This window comes from Taudactylus pleione, unplaced genomic scaffold (genome assembly GCF_031769625.1).
Source record: "Taudactylus pleione unplaced genomic scaffold, aTauple2 ptg000162l, whole genome shotgun sequence".
Lineage (NCBI taxonomy): Eukaryota > Metazoa > Chordata > Amphibia > Anura > Myobatrachidae > Taudactylus > Taudactylus pleione.
Window position 1 is genome coordinate 8,214,643 of NW_028284564.1, and position 22,359 is coordinate 8,237,001.

Consider the following 22,359-nt stretch of genomic DNA (forward strand, 5'->3'; position numbering starts at 1 on the left):
AGATGTAAATCAAGATGCTGTATATGATTAGACAAAGGATCTGGTTAAGAGGTGCACACAGTCGCTGCGGCAATAATATGCAAATGCTGGTTTCAGCTTTCTCCTTGTGTACCAACATGTGCCGGAATGTGCAAACTCTGAGACGTCCGCTTTCAGTGCCCACGCACGCTGCAATACCACTGGTGGATTTGGACATTACACCATCGGCGCACCATCACCATGTACACCAGCACTATGGCAGGTGCAGTGTCTACGACTGAACATGGGCTCTGCGTCTGGGAACGCAGCAGCTTTCACTGACACGCCTGCGACACTCCCATCACACACCCATGCGATGGTTTTTTTTGCGTGCTCTCTTCAAGCCATCTCCCAGTCACTACCCAGGAACGCCCATGGTTTGCCCTCGCCAGGTGATACCAGCGGTCCCGTATGCAACAGCGCATTTGTGAGTTCACTCAGGTAACGCATGCGCCGTGGGGGGTTTTCAGGATATTTTGCGCATGCACAGTAGTAACTAATTGCTCAAATAGGTGAAAATTGGCATTGCGTGCGGTTAGCGAGCACCTCTGAGTTAGGCCCAGAAACACTTAGGGATAGATATACTAAAGCTTTTAAAGTGGAGAAGTGGAGATGTTGCCTATAGCTGTCATTTATTTACTACATTGTAAATTGTATTAGATACATGACAGAATCTTACTGAAAACGTAGCTGATGAGTTTCTATACAGAGGGCATGCAAATAGCTACGGGGCTCTGCCTGTACTCAGAGTCGCTGCGCCTGCCCTATTCATCCACTTGTGAGAGCAGCCGCCATCATTATCAGCATACATCAGCACCGGCGCTACCTTTGGTGTAAAAGAACTGTCTGAATCTCTCCGTATGCTCTCTGCATGCTCACTACTAAATAACCCATAATTCTGTGTACACGTTCAGGGCCATAACTAGTTATGGGAGACCGGTGCTGCAGGAACAGAGTAGAGGATCTGTGGGTGGCACCGACGCTGCCCCACGGCCCTTACTCCTGGCTAGCAGAGTGCCTGGAATTGGATTGCTGCTGCAGCACCCGTGGAGCAAAGTATATGCAGCTGATCGGGGGTCCAGAGGATGCCCAATCAGCACTGCACAAACCAGAGCTGTCGGTCATGCCCCGTCTGCCTGACGTAATGACGTCATGCGCGTAATGTCATGACGCTTAGAGGGCGAGTCAGGCACAGGGTGCAATTGGGCCCTGTTGCAGCCTTGTACACGCTCATGACACCTCCATGGCAAATTTATGCTAGCTGCGAACATCCTGTTGCGGCCCAGTTACACCCATCTAGATACAAGTGGAAATCTGGATGACTTCCGTGCAACTCTAAAGAGCCCGCTAATCCATAGCTACAGCCTCTGACACATCGGTGGCAGCATTACATGCCACTCTGACTCAGGACCAGAGAGAGTACTTTCTAGTAATCCATGCTTTATGTATGCGGTTGGGCTTTCTGAGCCTCAGCCTGAGAAGGGGTTCTGCATTTGGAGGAACTAAAAACCCCAACTGAAAAGCACTGTAGACTATACTGGTGCTATATAATAAAAGTTAGTAAATAATAGAGATATAAATGTTGTATTGTGCCGGATGGTTGACCACCTCACTGCTATAGAGGGAACCCCAAGTAAATTTGTGCTGGAGATTAGGATTATTTTTATGATTTTGGTTTATTTAATGCCACAACTTCTAAACTTGTTATCTTATGTGAAAAGAAAAATCACTGGTAAATGCAAACAGAAATGTACGAGGCTATTGGGAGAGGGACTTTTTTGTAATACATTCACTTTTTTTTAGCATACTTTATTATTGCCCACAAATGTCAGATCACTGTAAAATAATTTCCCCTAACAACAATAACTCCTACAGTATTTCAGGATGCCTGGAACCAGGAGTCTCACACTGCTACTTTACTTGGCTCTGCTGGCAGCTAATGCTGCTGTTTAGCATTTGCTTGCTGGAACCTGGTATTAAGCTGCCGTTGGCACCAGCTGCAGGTGAGCATCTGCCTAAACAACATGTTTATATGATTTTGTATTACAACAGTAGTCTTTGGAAAGCAGTGAAGTGATTGTGTATGTCCCTTTAAGAGGCAATCAATCACCAAGGCCATCAAATGTAGGAGAAATGGCTCTCTGGATCTCCTACACTGGTCTTTTTATAGAGGGAAGTGAACGCTACCAGTCTCTTTCCCAGAAAAAAATAGTTGAAAGGAAAAATCAAAGCTGCTTTATTACTGGATTCAGTGCAACAGGAACAAAAGCAGCAATCAATCTGCTGCTAATCTAAGCAAGAGATTCCATTCAGCACCACCAATAAGAAACAAAAATAACCCACATAGTCCAGCAGCAGGACTCATGGTTTACTGTGCATCAAGCTGGCAGCTTCTGAGGTTATCGCCCACCCATAGTCTTTTCCTCAGACTGCCCAGGACACAAGTATATGAATTGAAAGCTAAGATACCTTTTTAGAAGACCTTTTAATTAAGCGTAAATGATTCAAACAAATGGATAAAGTACTAAGCTAATGACTGGGAATTCAGAAATGCAGGGGAACAAGTTTTACGTAATCAAATTAGTAAAGACATATTTAAAAAAACATAATGGGTTTCACCTCTCATGAGTTTTAAAAACAGATTATTCTCATTGCCTGGTACTGAACACATTATAGAATGAATGGATAACATATAAGTATCTGTCCTTTACGCCAATGCAGATTTAGTCTTTCCTAAATCACTGTCATAAAACAATATTAAGCTTCATGGAAGTAAAATACCAGGGACTCTGCTTTGACCTATGACTTGTATTGTGTCAGGAGCAAAGAACTCTGGGCCTGATTCAGCAAGGATTGCTATTCTGTTTATACGCACACAACGCAGTTGCTAATGTTAGCGGTGAAATGTAAATGTTTGCATTCGCATTGCGATCACAGCCTGACATAAGGACGCCCACTTCCCCTTACTTACATCCGTATACTTTGACAACATAGCTAAACAATCGGTAACATCGGACCTATATGTACAGTTAAAGCAGGTCAGACCTCAGTCAGGAATTGCTAACTTCAGCGCTCGCTATGAGACCTCAGGCTGCGTATGGTATCGCTGTGGCTAATTTATGCACGCCCATGCAATGGCGTTGAAACGCACTGGCATGCCTGCGATCGCACGACAATCCCCTCACCAACCCACAAACGGAACTTCCTGTCAATCACTCTGCCATGGGTCTGCGTAGCCTCTGCGATCGTAGTCCCGATCTCAGCGTCTGGTTCGCGCACTGCCATGCATATGCATGTGCAGTGCGAATTAAACGGCCGATTGCGTGCGTATAAGCAACTGCGTTCCTTGCTGAATCAGGCCCTATATTCATATTCTGTCTCTATACCTTATACATATGATGATAGAATACTAATGCTAGGGCTTCCTGGCGTTGTCTCCTGGCCTTCTGTTGCTGTATAAATTCTGTCATTAGATAGCAGCACGTTTCAGATAAATGAGATGAACATAGCAGAATAATCCAGGCAATGTGCAGTTACTGACCTCTACTAATGGTCTAGGTTTTCGCTCAACAGAAAACCTGAAGTGACAGAGTTCACAATAGCTGGTGTTGGAGGATGAAAGCCAGTGCTCCAGACAGCTGCGGTGTATTGTCCCTAGTGTTCCAGTACATTCACATGGAGAGAGAAGGTCCTCTTGGTTACTTCCTTCATGGCATATCCTGCACATTGGGCGGTCATTGAAAGTGCTGTAAAAAAAGCAATATAGTTTTCTGTCAAAATATAAAAATCATCTCTTCTTCCGCCTATCTCTGAGGTATCTCATCCCTTCTTCCATCTATCTCTGAGGTATCTCATCCCTTCTTCCGTCTATCTCTGAGGTATCTCATCCCTTCCGTCTATCTCATCCCTTCTTCCGTCTATCTCTGAGGTATCTCATCCCTTCTTCCATGAATCTCTGAGGTATCTCATCCCTTCTTCCGTCTATCTCTGAGGTATCTCATCCCTTCTTCCATCTATCTCTGAGGTATCTCATCCCTTTTTCCGTCTATCTCTGAGGTATCTCATCCCTTCTTCCATCTATCTCTGAGGTATCTCATCCCTTCTTCCATCTATCTCTGAGGTATCTCATCCCTTCTTCCATCTATCTCTAAGGTATCTCATCCCTTCTTCCGTCTATCTCTGAGGTATCTCATCCCTTCTTCCATCTATCTCTGAGGTATCTCATCCCTTCTTCCGTCTATCTCTGAGGTATCTCATCCCTTCTTCCTGAATCTCTGAGGTATCTCATCCCTTCTTCCGTCTATCTCTGAGGTATCTCATCCCTTCTTCCATCTATCTCTGAGGTATCTCATCCCTTCTTCCATCTATCTCTGAGGTATCTCATCCCTTCTTCCATCTATGTCTGAGGTATCTCATCCCTTCTTCCGTCTATCTCTGAGGTAACTCATCCCTTCTTCCATCTATCTCTAAGGTATCTCATCCCTTCTTCCGTCTATCTCTGAGGTATCTCATCCCTTCTTCCGTCTATCTCTGAGGTATCTCATCCCTTCTTCCATCTATCTCTGAGGTATCTCATCCCTTCTTCCATCTATCTCTGAGGAGATAAATGCGCCAATACCCTGCATAGCCCATTTTTCCAAGACAGTCATGATTTTTTCTCACTTGAAATCTAGAACCTGGAAAGTATATTTGTCAAGAAGTCAAATTAAGTTGCTGATACAGATTCAGGAGCAGAATTTGCAACCTAGTTAAACAAGCTGTAATGCAAGGAGTACGAATGCAAAGATTCTTTGCCTGCAGGGGAAATGCTGCATGATCTTGCTGGCTACACAGACATATCGGCCAGATCCATTTTTTCACTTAAGTTAAAACTGGACTAGGCCATACGCCACTGAGCTCTAACTCAGGTTGTGTTTAATACATCCCACACATTTCACGCCCAGTAGCTGGTTTTGCTTCTAACCTTAAATCAGCCCCTAATCGGGATAACATAAATTATATATTTTCGCATACATGTTTGGCAGCATTTGGTACCTAATAAGCTTTAAGAATGGGAGCAAACTGCATTCCAGTTTTTCAAATTATGGAAGCCACAAATACGCTCTAAGGGCCTGATTCATTACGATTTTTGCAACTGCGATTACGCATGCAGAGTGTTGACGAGGGGTGGTCGGCGAAGCGCAGGTGTTTCTATGTGTTTGAACGCCGTTACAAGGGCGTGCATAAATTAGCCACTGCGATGGTATACGCAGCTTGAGCTTTCACTGCATGCGATGAGGTTAGCAATTTCTGAGTAAGGTCAGAGCTTGTGCAAGTGTGGGTGAGGCTGCGATGGTACTCAGTGTTACCGATGGTTTTGAAGACTTGCAAGTTATTATGGAAGTGAGTAAGGGGAAGTGGGCATTCTTATGTTGGTTCCGACGGCATTGCGATTGCAAACATTAGCATATTTTCTCAGAGGGTCTGCGTACGTAATCGCAGCTGCGATGGCAATAGCGATCTGTAATGAATCAGGCACTGAGTACAGTACAGCAAACACCTAGTAAATAATTAGAGAAGCTTTTGTGAAGAAGTTATCAGTGAAGTATAAATATAAATAAAAATAAGATAAAATAAGAATAAGATAAATTTGAGAAATAATTTCGTAGATCCAGATCACTACACCCCCACTGGCGCCTGAGCTAATATTTTCCAGATCACTATATTAGGCTACATTAGGCAGGATCCACTGCCCTAACCCATTCTAACTCATATCTCCGAAGGTGCTTGTGTTATGGAACACACAGTTATCTGTCACAAACATCATTTGCCACAACAGCATGCATTGACTTTTACCTTCTGCTGAATGAAACAAGTGGATCTCTATGATAATCCTCTTAAAACCACTTTGGAGGTCTAGCCTATAGACAGAGAGAATCTGAAAATTTAAAGCGGCACTACCATTCAGTGTAAATCACACCAGGTTTTACACTGAATGTGAGTACCTTAAATTTTCAGCTGCAACCCACCGCTTCATAAATATAAATGGAAAGGTGGGTATTTTTTGGCACTAAAACCTCCTATGTATAAGACAATATATGAATAAAATCATATAAAACACAATCCAATACACTATACCTAAAGTCACATTAAAAATGGTTTATTTGTAAACATATAGGATTTTACCCTTTTAAAATGGAATAAAAAAACTCCAAGCAATATATAAAGGCGGTGTACAGTAAAAACACTTATGAAATATGATAAAAGAAGTTCATACCATAGGTATAAACAGAGGGGCCCCTTGACACCCGGACCTTGAAAACTTCCGGACGTGTATGAGGGATTGGGTCAAAGGGCCCCAATGCTTACAAGGAGATGTCCTTCTTTGATCCACACAGTCAACAGCCAATGCGTTTCAACTTCTCTTTGGGTCTTTATTAAGCCCAGAGAGTGATTTAAGCACCACTAAAGGTGTGAAATTATATATTTTGGGGTGCCAAAAATGTAGTGTTCAAGACCGGCACCAATCACTCTCCAGCAACCATAGCCCTTGATTATGTGGTCTTTTTGGTCTTTCCAAGAAGAATTAGTGGAATTCTGTGAATCCATGTTGATTAAGCAGTGCCATACCAAGGAACCTTTGCACCCAGGGTTGCCCCAACACCCCCTGCACTTGTGACATGACATCACAGTAGTGGAAGGCTGGGAGTAGAAAGCTGGGCACCGGGCCTGACCCCAGTCTGACCCTGGGTGGTGCCTCCAATCACAATGCCCTTGGGACATCCCTTTGACAAAGTATTTAGAAAAGGAGTGGTCCGCAATACTGACTAAGAACTGAGAATATGTTAAAACAAAAGATTTAGAATATAGTAGGTGATAAAAAGTCGCTTATAGAGTATAACCTCCTGCTATGTATGTTCCTTAAATTGAATATCTCTTAGATTCTGTTTTGATCCATTTAGCAGTAGGAAGCAATAACATCCCCATTAACAATAATGTTATTCTCTAAAAAGAAGATAATATCACTTGGGGGAGGATTCCATTAGCCCCATAAAATTAACGGGTGCTAATTGAATATCGGACCCTTTTTAATTAGCCCCACTTATTGGGGATTTCTTTTCGGGTCTGCTAAGACTAATGCCTAATGCAGCTAATGCCTATGTGTTAAATAAATAAATATATATATATATATATATATATTTTAAACTTGAGTAGAGACCTGACCTGAGTAGAGACAATTATTTAGTTGTAGTAATAATCTAAAATCTTACATCTTAAAAGCGTGCACAATATATTAATGCTACAATCTCATATGTGTGTTTGACCACTGAGTGTTAATTGTGAGTAACCATAAAACTGAGTAAATCAGTGCTATTTTGAGGCTCATGACAATTGTTGTGGATGCGGTAAGAGATATGTCCTGGGACAAGGGTATGTGATATGCCAGCAGAGCGACTCTGAATACTGTGGCTTGCATGGTAATGCATTTTCATTAATGGTATTTTTCCACTTTAGTAGTCACGGTTGGCTGAAGGCATGTCATTTAGAAATGAGGCCAACCAAGATGCTTCTTTTTTTTAATTTAGAAAAGTATCTTCTTACTGAATTCTCATACACATTGGTGTCAGCAAAGCTTCTGTTATATGACATCTGTGCAAAAGAGCTTAAAAGGTTTAGTTTCTCATAGAACAGAAATCTGCAATGAACATGTTGAAATATGATCACTCTAGTTCAGTAAAAATAAATAATAATTCAGTATCACTTTAAAGAGCCACAATGCTATACAAATGAAACTATTACTATTAAATGCCACATTCAACGATTTGAGAGTACATGCATATACAGTATGTGTGTTGGCTGCATATTTTAAATACAATTGAGAATGCAGAAAAAATATTGTCTGAGTCATGGAGCCAAACATAATTTTCTGTTAAAGTATGACTACAGTGATGCATAATTTCCATCTCAAATGACCATACACTGATATTGCATCAATCATGGCTACCCCCTGACCAATTATAGAGATCATCCTATAGGGGCCTATCCATTAGCAGATCTTTCTCTACGATGAAAGACAAAAGATTTATTCCTTGAAAATGCCTGGGGCTGCGGTGACAGATATCTGTCATGTACATGACAGATTTTTGCAAACGACGACCGACGAACGATATTGCATGATATCATTCAGGGAGTGGATTTTTTTTTAATGTTTCTATTCATTTTCATTAAAAATATCGTTCGTCGTTTACCGCTTATAAACTGACAGATATTTCTAATATCTGTCAGCGATAAGCGATAATTGACCAACATGTTGGAGAGACGAAAGACACAATTTGTTGGCTGCGGGAGTGCGCATCTGTCATCGTTCAGAGCCTATCCATGACAGATAAATTGAATGACTGAACAATATATCGTTCATTGTTCAAATTTATCTGCTAATGGATAGGCCGCTTATAAGTCATTCAGTGTCAGGGACCCCAGTAGGTATTCCTGAGTTTGTACTTTGCCTGTGCGATGAATGTATCACCTTGCATGGCACTACACTAACGTCTGGACTGCGATCGCGCAGATACCCAAACCCTGATGTAACATGAGCAGAGCCGAATATAATATTCACAATGAATATTCTATCAAAATGCCTGTTATACTATACCCCTTTCTACTGCCACCACCCATGGAAAATAAAGGACCACATGACCCCAAACACTCTATAACAATTGTGCAGGCTCTGTAACACAAACTATCCCACAGTTAGTCAGTCGCCTCCTGCTTATAGCAATAAATAATAGTTATAGCGTAACCTTACCAATCTAATAGCTTCATTAATGACTAGGTTTTGAAGCATATATGAAATAGACTAATAAAGGAATACTATATTTACAAAAGAGAGTACTATGCTTAGTTACTAAAATGGTATACATAAAAAAGGGCTGCAGATTACACAGACAACAAACATGCTGCAATTTCAAAATAAAAAGGAAAAAGTTACGCAGAATTACACTTGGGCCACGGGGAACAGCAGGAAAATGTAGGTCCAGGTTTCAACTCAGATTTGATCCCCATAAGTCTGACACAGAGCAACATGCTCTCATACCTTTTATCAGCTGTTCCCCACACCATAAGTGATGTCACGACCGGCTTATCACCTTCACCCTCCTCCAAGTGCTCTCTCATCCACCCATCTCCCTCTTTGCCGACACCTCCCTCTCCACCATATTCCAAAACTGTTGTCTGGGAGTCATTTTTGCCTCCGTCTATGCCTCCCCACATTCAGTCCCCAGTATTTGTTCCTTTCACACTCTGGAAGTCACCAAAACTATTATTCACGCCTTTATCATCTCCTACCTTGATTTCTGTATCCTTCTCCTTTGTGGCCTACCGATCTCTAGCATCATCCCTCTTCATCCTCAACTTCACAGTCCGCCTCATTTTCCCCACATGCCACTTGACCTTTCTTAAGGAGCATATCCACTACATGATTCGCTTCATGAGCGATATTGCGTGGTGTGTCCCCGGCAGTGGTGTGCTCAATGTCCTTAACGACACTGAGCACCCACACTGAACGATATATTGTTCAGTGACGTCACCCTCCCTCATCCCCGTACTTGCAGAACCTGACAATATCGTCAGGTTACCCTGCAGGTACGTGCGATGAGCGTCGTCATCAACGACCAGCGGGAGCGTGCATTGCTGGTTGTTGACGGCATATCCACTGGACGATATAATAAACTATTTAGTTATCGTTCATTATATCGTCTAATGGATACGCGGCATTAGAATTCAGCAAAATTATTAACTTCAGTTAAGTGTACTTAACCGCCATCCTTTGGTTCAGTTATGTGGTGCTGGACAGGGTTGTTTGTCCACATACAGTACCTTATAATTGGTAGGCACCAGCACTGGTTTTGCCTATCATATTGACTATAAATAATTTGATTTGGTCAGGGACCACAAAGCCGTGGCACGCCTGCATGTGTACCACGGCACCCATGAAAAACATACTGGGCCAAACGTAATAGGGTGAGAGTTTAGAAAATAATGAGAGTTTAGCAGTAAACTCTCACATTGGTCGAGTTCTATCTTCAAAATGGGAAAATATCTGGATGAGAGTTTAAATTGTGAGAGTTTGTAAAACATGCGTGTTTGCATGTTCTCAGACTATCAGACTATATTACATTGGCCGAGTTTAAAAAGTGTGAGAGCTTACTGCTAAACTCTCACATTTTCTAAACTCTCACCCTATAACATTTGGCCCGCTGTGCGTGATAGTCTCCATTCTACTATACTTTTCAAGTTTGGAACTTTCAAATGCCCTATTCTAAAATCTTTCATTTCTGTGCTCCTGATTTTTGCTACATTTCCATATATATGTTTGACCACAGTGTAAATGATACTTAAAATGGAGTATACCAATGGTATCAAGGTTGACAACCATTTCATCTAATTATTACATTTTATAATTAAATGTTACCAGCATTTATCATAACATCATGGCACCACATCAATAGATTATCAGCACTGGTGGAAAAGTGTAATTAATCAAACAATAACTGAAAAATTAAAAGATGTTTTATTAACAGGAGAGGACTGATTTTCACTTAGTATGGCATCTCCAATTTCACATAGGAAATTAGTATTACTGGCTTAAGAGTGTATTGATTAATAAAGTGACCCTTGGTCCCACAACAAACACATAAGCCCAAGGTTCTCCTAAAATGCAATCTGCATCGGAAAGGTAAGAACAATCTACTTGAATAAGCCCTTTTGAAGAGGGCAGCAAAGTATGTTGAAAAGTAGATGGACCAAAGATCTTCTAAAACACTTTATGGGATGCTGAGTCTAAAGAGAGTGACAGTTTTGTGGCAAGGAACACACAGGTGGCTGACCTCAGCCTAGTCTCCCTAATCTCCCTAGCTGATAGGCAGGAAAATGGTGATTACAGACCACAGTCAGGGTTGGCAATTCAGATGCAAAATCAGAGTCCAATCTACAGTCAGTACAGAGTGTCAGAGTAAACAAATGTATTTGAAACAGTCCAGTTTCGATTCACTCAGAGATATTCAGACAACTAAGGGACATATCTATTACTCAGTCAATAGGTCAAAGGGAACAATAGTTTAAGTAGAGGCATTATGATGTGCTTAATAAGGCATTATGATAAAGTGCCTGTGACTAGGAGGCAGTGGCGAAAGTTCATCCCAGACGCCTGGAGGCAAGTTATAATTTTGTGTTCCCCCCTCCGTCACAGCCGCTGACACTGTAATGTAGCAATTCGCATGTAGACAGGCTATAAATTAGGGATGGGGAACCTCAGGCCCAGGGGCCATATAAGGACCCCGGAATCATTTGGTCTGGCCCTCAGAGCTTTTTTCTGCTAGCCTCATCTGGCTTACAGAGTGCCTAGAATGGCACACTGCAGCCAGAATCTATGCAGCAGTGCCACCTGGAACGTCCTTAAGATGCTTCAGCCAGTCTGTCCTTACAGCTCCGCGGAGCATCCTCTGGATGCTCCGGGCATTGCTGTAATCTCCGGCGATTGTGGTATCGCCCCCGTGTGACATCACATGGAGTGGGTGTGGCCAGCACTGGGCCCGCGAATAATGTTATATACAGTCAGGTGCATAAATATACGGACATTGACAGAATTTTCATATTTTGGCCTCTATTCACCACCACAATGGCTTTGAAATGAAACAAACAAGATGTCTAGTTACGGCTTTGTTAAATGATTTAGAATTTTTTTGGGTGTGATGGAAAGTTAAGACTGCTCCCACACCTGTCCATGAAATAGTTTTTGAGTTGATAGTCCCATTACTTTTGTCCTCTTAAAAAGTGGGAGGCACATATAGAAACCGTTGTAATTCCTACACCGTTCACCTGATTTGGATGTAATTACCCTCAAATTAAATCTCAAAGTCTGCAGTTAAAGCACATCTTGTTTGTTTCATTTCAAAGCCATTGTGGTGGTGAATAGAGACCAAAATATGAAAATTCTGTCAATGTCCCAATATTTATGCACCTGACTGTATATATCAAAATGGCCCTCGGCAGAAAATAGGTTCCCCAACCCTGCTATAGATAGACGAAGGCAGCAGCTGATGGTCTGACATGGAGCTCTCCACTAGTGTGTCGTGAAGGGATGCCATGTATTGGGCGGCCGTGACATTACACTCCGGGTACATAGTTATAGCCCTAATTGGGGTGAATATGTTGTGGACAACGGAGGAGGTGCCCCTTCAGAGCTGGAGCCCGGCGGCAGGCGCCTCCATTATCTCCAATAGTTCTGCTAGGAGGGCATATATACCAAATGAAAACTGCAATCCGCTGTTCAGTGCCACCCTGTACAATATATTATTCTTACAAGAGCCTATTTGAAATATCCCAGTGCACTACATAGAGGTAGCTCTAATTACAACACAAGAATGTTTTTGAAAAGGTTAATAGACTGATGTATTTTGTAAAAGCTTTGTTGACATTGAAATTTTTTGGGGGAGGAAACAATCACCTGCTGGGAATTTAACTATGTGGAACATATATTAAGATGTTGCAGGTGATGATTGTACCACCAAGCCAACAACAAACTATCACAGACCTAATGTAGGGGAAGAAAAGATTTAGAATACTGATGTAGGGACCATCTGTGGTATATTAAAACGTGTTTTAATTTCCCATTAACGCACATGGAATGACATCCTCATAAATGAATTATTATACAGGAAGCTGAAACTTCCTCTGAGTTATTAAAACCCCTTCCGTTCAGACAACTATTACAGAAATCAGCAAGTAGATTTTTTTCAGTTTCTGTGGGAATCAAAAGAAAAATAAAAAAAACATCCAATATTCCAACCAGATCCTGTGATCTCTGATTTGTATCACCTTTATTTTCTCTACTGATACTTTGAGGTTTATTCATCTCTGTAATATACACAACATTGCAGATGTACTGCTACTCCCTGGCAGACACATACTGACACACAGTGATGTTTTGCCGAGAAGCTCATGCTATTAGTATTACAACACAATACAATATTACAGTAGTAATAGTAAATTAAACATTTTAACTCCTTAATTCTTGAACATAGAGTGAGAGAGTTAAAGCAACTCTGCTAATTCAAATTATCAGGAACTTTGCATAAATTTCTTCTACCTAACCTGAGAAACAATCTAATTTTTTTCCAGAATGTGCCAACTTGCTAACTACAGTGTAACTATATAACTTTCAGTCAGGCATTCAGAAATGATCTGTACATTTACTGATATTTATTGGAAGTTAATAGCAAGAATAAAACGCACATCTTTATCCTAATGTTGCAATCTATTCTAGAACTTTTAAAAAACCATTACATTTAAAAAAAAAAAAACATTTTAAATGTTTATCTACAACAAATTGTTCTACAGTGATATTATTATTGTTATTATTATTAATCGCTGACAGTCGTATAATTTATTCAACATATTTCTGCTAATTGATTTAAAAGCTACATACAATTTTGGTTTTGCATCAATGTCAAAACGGTTTGATTTGCTGCATAGGGATATCTGATAGAGTCATCTTTTTAAGATTGCACAGTCATCCCCAAGCCATCCCCTTTACATAGGAAAAAGCCAAGCAATTGTAACAAAATATTAATAAAGATCTCATTTACCTCTGTGTGGTTAGAGTCCGTACTACTGTTGACAGCAGCTGACCGTCCTTTGCTGAAACTTGCATGACATACTGTGGCTGTCCATTCACAAGACCGCTACAATCTTCAACTGTCTTTCCAGAGGGTACTGAGCTAGTGCAGTCTGGTAAGACCTCAGGCAGGTGACTGCAGCGGCTTGTTGTCATAGTGACAGACAGCAATTATAGTGCTAATAGCTTCCGTATACGTACTGTATTTCCATCTGCAAAAAAACAAAAAAACACAAAGCTTGCTGTTAACAATTTGGCACGTGGAACACGTTTATTTGGCACAATGCAAATGAGGTGTAGTCATTTACTCCTGTGGACATGCACAGTATTTGGGCTAGGATAAAACATAAAGGCTGCTGGCAGATGCATAAGGAACAAAATAGAAATTTGCACAAAACAACATCACGAATAAAACGTGACCATTGTCTCTAGACTAATGAGAAGAATATTCGTTCAGGCGTCACATGCAGGATTCACTGCACAGATGTTCAGGAGATGAGAGAAATAAAAGTGTTGTTTTAAAAACAACCTGACACAAATGAATAAGTCACAGGGAAACAGACTTTAACCCCTATTTATGCCACAGACGACAAGGCTTCTGTCACATCCAGCTAAAATAATGACAGCCGTTTCCTCGCCTGCCTTGAGTGATTATGTACAGACTACTGTTGTTGTTTTTTTTTTTGTCTTTTCTGGATAATACAGAGTATTTCCTAGTGCGACCTGTGCCTAATTCCAATTCATGTCACACGCAGGTGACTGGAAATGTTACTTATGGCTGTAGAAAATCAGTTTTCCACACCCCAGAGGCCGTGAGGCAGACTGGCCATCAAAGGATCTAAATTAATATAAAGAGTCTTAATGAATCGGCCTCATTTAATGTTAATTTGAGTTCTCTTTACATCAATTATCACTGTCTGTCACACTGCAGGGCTTGGCGGGAAAAACAGTTCATAATCTTGCATTAAATTAATTTTAATACTATTATGCACTGCACCGTTATTTAACTTTTTATACTCATAATTTCTCTGCAAGTACATAATAATGTGGAAAGGGCTTGGTTTGATACTTGCACAAAACATGATCATTTAGAAGTGTAGGTAAGGCATTTAAATAAAATATTTTTTTAAGAGTGCCCGAAAACCAAAATAAGTGACGGTGCAGTTGAAGGTAGAAATCTTTATTTAACTTCAAAATATAGAACACAAAGTAAACCAGTACTTCAAAAATGCACTGTATGACTGCATGAGATTCTACTAGCAGAAGTGAATAGCATGATTTCATATAGGAATAAAAATGTTTTAGTGCAGTGTGTGTGATTGTGTTTTTGTACAGAGTACAAGTGTGTGTTTGAGTGATGTATATTGTGTGTGTTCTTCTACAGATTAGCTTGTTATAAGGGAAGACATCAGGGGCTAAATGGGGTCTCTTGGGGTCTCCACAGACCCTGGTATTGTTTTATAGAGGACTTTGTTTCTGGCTGAATAGACTACAAGTCAATTACGCAGCAAATTATTTAAGGTGCAGCAATATTGCTCATTTTCCTGCACACTCCTATGGGGGTGAAAGTCAAAGTGAGCGATATTGCAGCCGCAATGTGTATTACCAGCATTCTGACAGCACATCACTCACATCGCCCGCAATTAAATTGCCCCATAAGAGCGAGGATATGTTAAATGAGGAGAAAGAGTTCATATACACAATGTTATAAACAATTATTATTATCACTATTATTATAATTATTTTTATGGTGCTACAAGGGTTCCTCAGCGCCTTACAAATAAGCAAAACAAGAAAACAGTGACTTACAGTACAAAACAATGGAGGACAAGGACATGGTTTACAAACATTCGTTCTATATACTTAGAATCTCCTCACTATCCGGGTGAGTAGAGCGGCCGACCGCAGCGGAAGACGTTCGGGGACCACATGACTGGCCGGGATCGTGGGACCCAGAAGAGCACATCTACGAAGAAGCGCATCACCTAACAGGAACTTAGGGTAAGTTGACGGAACGGAGGGCACGGGACGCCGCCCCTCCAGAGTGCAACACCGATAAGACTTCTTACACTTCAATAAGCCAGCTAAGAAGCATTATTTATCTTGACTTTTATATCAACACGCATATATCCTATCCTAAATTCAAGGGAGCACTGTGACTCCATGTTATTAGTCAATAAACACCTTTATACTTCACCCCACATTAATTTATTACGTTTTGTACTGAACCACACCACCAAGTTGAACGCAGGCGCATACTTGTTATATATATTGAATACTGAGGAGACCGGGTTCATCTCCTAGTGTCCGCAGCTAGCCTAACACCCATAGGAGTAAGCGCAGGTTCTATACTATAATTGCTTAATTCGTGATCGTAACACTCAAATAAGCAACAGGGTAGCAGCGACCAAAGGTTAGGTGCCATTGTAAGAAGTACAAGATAGTTTAAGTAACGGAAAAGAGCAGCACATGAAGGAAGAGGGCCCTGCTCGTAAGAGCACACAGTATAAAGGGGAAGGCAGACAGACAGACAGTGGTGACACAGATGAGGAAGACAGTGAGGAAGGAGCAGTTGGTTAGGATGAGAGCTGGGTGGCTTTGATGAAGAAGTGGGTTTTGAGAGTCCGTTTGAAGATTAGTAGAGAGGTGGAGAGTCTGATAGGGAAAGAATTACAGAGGTAGGGAGCAGCACGGGCAAAATCTTGGGAGGCGAGAATGGGAGGAAGTAATCAGTTGGCAGGAGAGGTGGCATGCATTTGTGAAGCAAAGTGGGCAGGTGGGAGTGTGAAGGAAGATATGGTCAGAGATGTAAATAGGAGAGGATTGGGTGAGGGCTTTGTAAGTGAGTGTGAGAAGCTTGAATTGTGTTCTGAAAGAGCCAGTGTAGACCTTGTAGGAGAGGGGAGGCAGATGTAGATGATTGGAGAATAAGATGAGCCTGGTAGCAGCATTGAGGAAAGATTGGAGTGGAGAGAGGTGGGAGTTAGGGAGGCCAGATAGGAGGAGGTTACAGTAGTCCAATCTGAAGATTACTAGTGAATGGATGAAGAGTCTTGGTTGCCTCCAGGGCGAGAGAGGGTCTTATCCTAGAAATATTTCTGAGGTGGAAACGGCAGGACTGTGAAAGGTACTGAATGTGTGGTTTGAAGGAGAAGACAACTCAATGAGAATAAACAACTATAATGAATCAGCCCATCTATATCTGTCAACATTTTCCTATGTACTACAAGAGCTTGTTTTTCATCTAAGCACATTCTCCAAGGTTTGTATGATCATCACAAGTTGGGATCATTGCACTTTAAAATAGTCTATAAATGACAAATAAGAAGGGTAACGGACACAAAATATGTCCCAGTGGAGTTTCCAATTTATATTCCCTACCATAGACACTACTCAGCAAATATAAGGCTATGACTGGAAATTAACCTATAAACCCAGTGCTATGAGCTAGCAATTCTAACCACTGTGCCACAGTGCTGCCTTAGACAGCTTCTTTGTCTGCAAAAATGTGTCTACTTGTCAACTTAGAAATGTTTAGGTACACAACCCATTCAAGATCTTTGGAAACACCCACATAAAATCTGCACCTAGCTCTGCAGGCTGGCAGATGCTGTGGAAAATGGACATGGTGAAAACAGTAAATTATAACAAATAAAATCCAAACCACTAACCTTTAGGACTTCTCACTGTATTCATTTAAAGTTTTTTATTTTTTTAATTAAATACTGCAGTGTAAAATTTGGTGCATTTATACATCTAACTTACCTAATGCAAGGAACACCCTCGATCCACCCTACGCCTCCTATTGGCTGGTGTAACTTCTGCAACTCTGCATATATTGCTAATTGGGCTTTCTCAGACTATTGAATGTCCAGTACTTTATCTGCAGGTCCCCTACATCCTGATAATATGCTCTACGTACCCACTGTGCGGTATACCTCCAACTGTCCCGATTCTGGTAGGACAGTCCCGATTCGCAGAGACACTAGTTTGACACACAGGATAAAAGCCAATTCAATACACTAACCAAATCATCTTGTGTGATTTATAAAAATGTATGGATACACAATTTTCCACATTATCACTCCCTCAATTTTAGCTGAAATGACATATCTGAATAAATGACGTAACAAGCAGGACAATATTTCTATCTAACGAAGAGATATACATTGCAGAGAATTTAACTCATCCAAAAAAAGAAAAGAAAATATCTGCAGTCTGCAACTCCAGCATTTTAAGTCACCTTCCAATATTTACAAATGTATATGTAAGCGTTTCCATACCAAGAGACATGAAGATGTTGACAATATTCTGGAAGCATGTTATCTACCCGAAACGATCTACACACTGCTGCTGCACCTAAGAGCTGAGCGATAGGAATAATGTTGAATTTGGTCTATAATGTGTGTGGTCAAACAGGACGAGCTCTGGCCTTTTTGGCTTCTGTGCCAAGCGGCACGATAATTTCCGAAGCCACTGATGCCTGTAAGTGCATTCAGAAGATGACTGCACACAAATGTTAATATCTTATGACCGGATTCACCAATATGAAAAATAATGTTCCTATTCTTTTCAATAGAATAATTTTCGGAATTTGTTGTAGCTTTGGAAAGAATTACTGTATTGTTCTTTGTAACAAGTTATTTTAAGGTCAGGTTTTCATTAATTTAGTTTTTTTGCAGGATCTTTCAGCAAGCTGACAAGGAAGTATGACGTGCACCTTCCAAATATTTATCCTGCACAATACTCTTACCTGGAAGCATGAATAAATCCAATTTACTGGAATTATGTAGATCATGTTCATGCACTGCCACCCATTGTTCCTGCCCCATGCCTGATCTGTTTGTGCTTGGGGTAGCTTTTAGAGTTACATGTTACATTTTGTTTGCCTATTATTCATTTGTAAGTGATACACATAGTCTAACAGCAAAGCATCAGCGCCAAATGTGGGTCTGCAGACCCATCAAATCATATCCATATATGGTCAAAGCTACAAACAATTTAGTCAGTGCTGAAATCGCCAGACAGCCAAGTATTAATCATATGAATTGCCATCAAAAGATCATGAGGCGCTAATAAATGGCTGGGGTGTGAAGAACTTCTTTCGTGTTAATTTCTTGACCCTCACAATGACATCAATTATCAGTGTATCCATCTTTGGAACTATAAATGTTTGGCTGCATACTGGTGTACAGTGAAACTGCTTCAATTAGCAGAAAACCATTATTTCACACATCGTTGCCTCATAGCGCTTGATTCATTTACATGTAAATTTGTGAATGTTTTATATAAAACAAATTACATATTAGGCAAATAGATCCTTTAATAAAGCATGCCATGTTGCTTTAATGTCACAAATTCGTCCTAAAGCCTCAGTGACGATTTTTTTACGACGACATGCTCACACTTTTCTGTGGTTGCCTGTACGTAAGTTGCAACTACATACAACGGGGCTATTGTAAGTTTAAGCATGTTAAATTCTGTCTATGAAGCACCTCAGGATGTATGGAAGCTCTAAGGCTGAGAGTCACAAGAGAGATAAGGAAATTACAATTACAAATACTGTTCTGATCATAAATTAAGAAAGATATCCTAAAATCATCTGAATCATATGCATTAAGATTCACCCTAATGAAAATTGTACCTCTAGTTACCAAACATCAGTACATTTACTGACTGTAATTAGTCAAATATAGATAAATAAATATGAGACACCCTTTAGACACTACTTCATTATAAGTGTTTTGTAGTCCAAACAAATGTATAAACTCTAACTTTAATCCCTGATCTCCTTTGTTCTTTAGTTTGCTTTTTATACATGTAAGAATTTCATAAACAGTGTGTTACTATAAAATTGTAAAACATATTTTCAAGGATCAACAACACTAATTGTGCCTATAACCCAATACTTCTTTACTGTAATTTTAGTGTGCTATAACCGAATACTACAGTCTAGTAATATAGACAAGCATAGCTTCATATATAAACTAAATGCAATAACAAAACAAACAAAACAATCTTCATGGTGTAAAGTTGTAAAAGTATATGTTTCATACTGTAAATACAAGCCAGAATAATAAATGTTTAACGTATTGTACAGTCACAAGAAAAATATCATAGTGAAGGAAAATAACTCACATTTCAACAAAGGCACTCCATCAATGTCATACTAAAGAGTATAAAGTGCCACTTGCAGTATCTCACTTAGAAATCAGAGACTGCATTACTATTCATAAATCCACTGTCTGTCACTAAAACCAAATAATCCTGGTCTTGTGGACTGATGATGCATGTGGGGATTCAATTGCTGGGAAAATATATATGTTCTCTTCTTATATGTGAAGTTTTCTAACAAGATATATTACACAAAGCTGTATTTGAAATATCATATGTACAGTATACATGACTATTAAAAAAAACATGTAAAAGTGAGAAATGCAAAAATATAAGTAAAAAAAATAAATAAAAAATTCCAGCTTTAAATGTTTTATGTTTGAAGTGTGGCTGAATGTGGAATGCGTATGTAATGTACTTAATGTGTCTGTGATGTCTGTGTGGTAAGAGAATGGGAACATGGGAAGATTTCCCTGGCTGAAATGCGTAGTACTAACTATCTTATACCCAGCCCACTACAGCTTTATGGAAGAGGGTCCCAGGGGCTGTGCACTGTAACAGGCTACATCAGTGGTGTCAAACTCGGGCCCTCCAGCTGCAGTGGAACTACACATCCCAGCATGCAGTGCCACAGTTTTGCTATTTGTGCATGCTAAAACTGTGGCAGGGCATGCTGGGATATGTAGTCCCACAAAAGCTGAAGGGCCTGAGTTTGACACCACTGGGCTACATGATCCCTGCCTCCTCTCTGATGGGCCCTCCACCTCACAGATGTGGCAGGATCCGCTTCCTAAACATGTTATATGGCAGGAGATTCAGATAATCAACAGGTACATGGGTATGGAGGGGGAAAATGTATAGCTGAGGGAAAGTAATATTAACAATAAGGTGGCTCATTTTAATTATTGGGTTTTATTATGAAGGTGAAGTGGTTAACTAAAATGAAGGGTTCTTTTGATGAGACTGAGGTAGGAATATATATATAGGGGTATTCAATATGGGTGCGATAACATCGTTTTTTGCATTAATATCGCACTTTTTAACTTTTTTGCGTTAATATCACTTGGTTTAGTTTTACACCGTATTCAATTTCAAAGACTTATCGCAGTTTTGAAAAGTCTTTGATAAAAAACGGTGATAACTTTTCACCATTGAATAGGTGTCAAAAAAAAGTGCAGAATTGGGGTTTAGGGGTGCAGGCTAAAAAAAATAGCCTGCACCCCTATTTTTTTTTGTAACTTTTTTTGACACAGTTCTTTTTTAAATGTCAATCTCAGGGGTGAGATTGACATTTAAAAAACTGTCAAAAAAGTAAAAAAAAAAAATACAGATTGACATTTAAAAAAGAACGGTGTCAAAAAAAGTAAAAAAAAAAAAAATAGGGACACCCCAAAAAATTTATTTGAAATTTGGGGTGCAAAAAAAAAAAAATGGGAAAAAATTGTTAAACAATAGGCAAATAGGTTCAGGGCTATTCTGCATGTATACGGCAGGTGTTTTCTAGAATAGAATTATAGCGGCAGGTGCACAAATGCACTCTAAGAGGGGTATTCAATATGAAAGGTTAACTTCCCTGGCGAAGTTAACGTTTCATATCAGAGTTTTTTTCTGCGTAAAGGTATGGTGCGCGCTCCCGCTTATCCCCGTATTCAAAATAAAACTAACGAAAACGGGAAACTCCGAAGTTGGATTTGCGTAAAGTTACGAATTTTTCCTTAAAATAATTGTAAGACCCCCCTAAAGTTGTAAAAACATGGGGGAACACTATGGATACCCCCGTTTTAGCCTTTAATTGAAAGTCGGGGATTTAAATAGTCGCAGCAGGTGCTTTTTTCCCGACATTGAAGAAGTGATGCAGAAGAGCACTTAGGTTATTTTTTCCATTTTTTTAAGTGGTCCCATCAAATTTGGGGTACATGAAAATGGGTACTAGCATATTTTCCCTAAAGTCAGTTTTTAAAAATTCTGCATTTGTGCACCTGCCGCTATAATTCTATTCTAGAAAACATCTGCCGCATACATGCAGAATAGCCCTGAACCTATTTCCCTATTGTTTAACAATTTTTTCCCATTTTTTTTTTTTGCACCCCAATTTTTAAATACATTTTTGGGGGTGTCCCTATTTTTTTAAAAAACTTTTTTTGACACAGTTCTTTTTTAAATGTCAATCTCAGGGGTGCAGGCTATTTTTTTTAAGCCTGCACCCCTAAACCCCAATTCTGCACTTTTTTTCGACACCTATTCAATGGTGAAAAGTTATCACCGTTTTTTATCAAAGACTTGTCAAAACTGCGATAAGTCTTTGAAATTGAATACGGTGTAAAACTAAAACCAGTGATATTAACGCAAAAAAGTTAAAAAGTGCGATATTAACGCAAAAAACGATGTTATCGCACCCATATTGAATACCCCTATTAGTGTTGTCTTGTACAGGCCACTACAAATCCCTGTACAAGACATCAGGGCCTTTAGAGAACTGTTTGTAAATGGATGTCCTCAGACATCAGTGAAGTGAAATGAAGCAGTGAAGGAGAGGAATTCCCCAAATATGATGTAAGAGACAAACTCATACA

General features: G+C 40.0%; 1 protein-coding gene across 2 annotated transcripts in view; it reads right to left on the reverse strand.

The window, feature by feature from the left end:
* Positions 1–22,359, reverse strand: part of MARCHF3 (membrane associated ring-CH-type finger 3) — a 243,031-nt gene that overhangs the window by 67,571 nt on the left and 153,101 nt on the right. For both annotated transcript variants that reach the window (XM_088475164.1, XM_088475165.1), the window contains 2 exons: positions 13,644–13,884; positions 3,560–3,764 (listed from right to left, as the gene is read on the reverse strand). In XM_088475164.1, coding sequence (XP_088331290.1) covers positions 3,560–3,764; positions 13,644–13,828 — 390 coding nt within the window. In that variant the 5' untranslated portion in view covers positions 13,829–13,884. The remainder of the gene's footprint in view (positions 1–3,559; positions 3,765–13,643; positions 13,885–22,359) is intronic.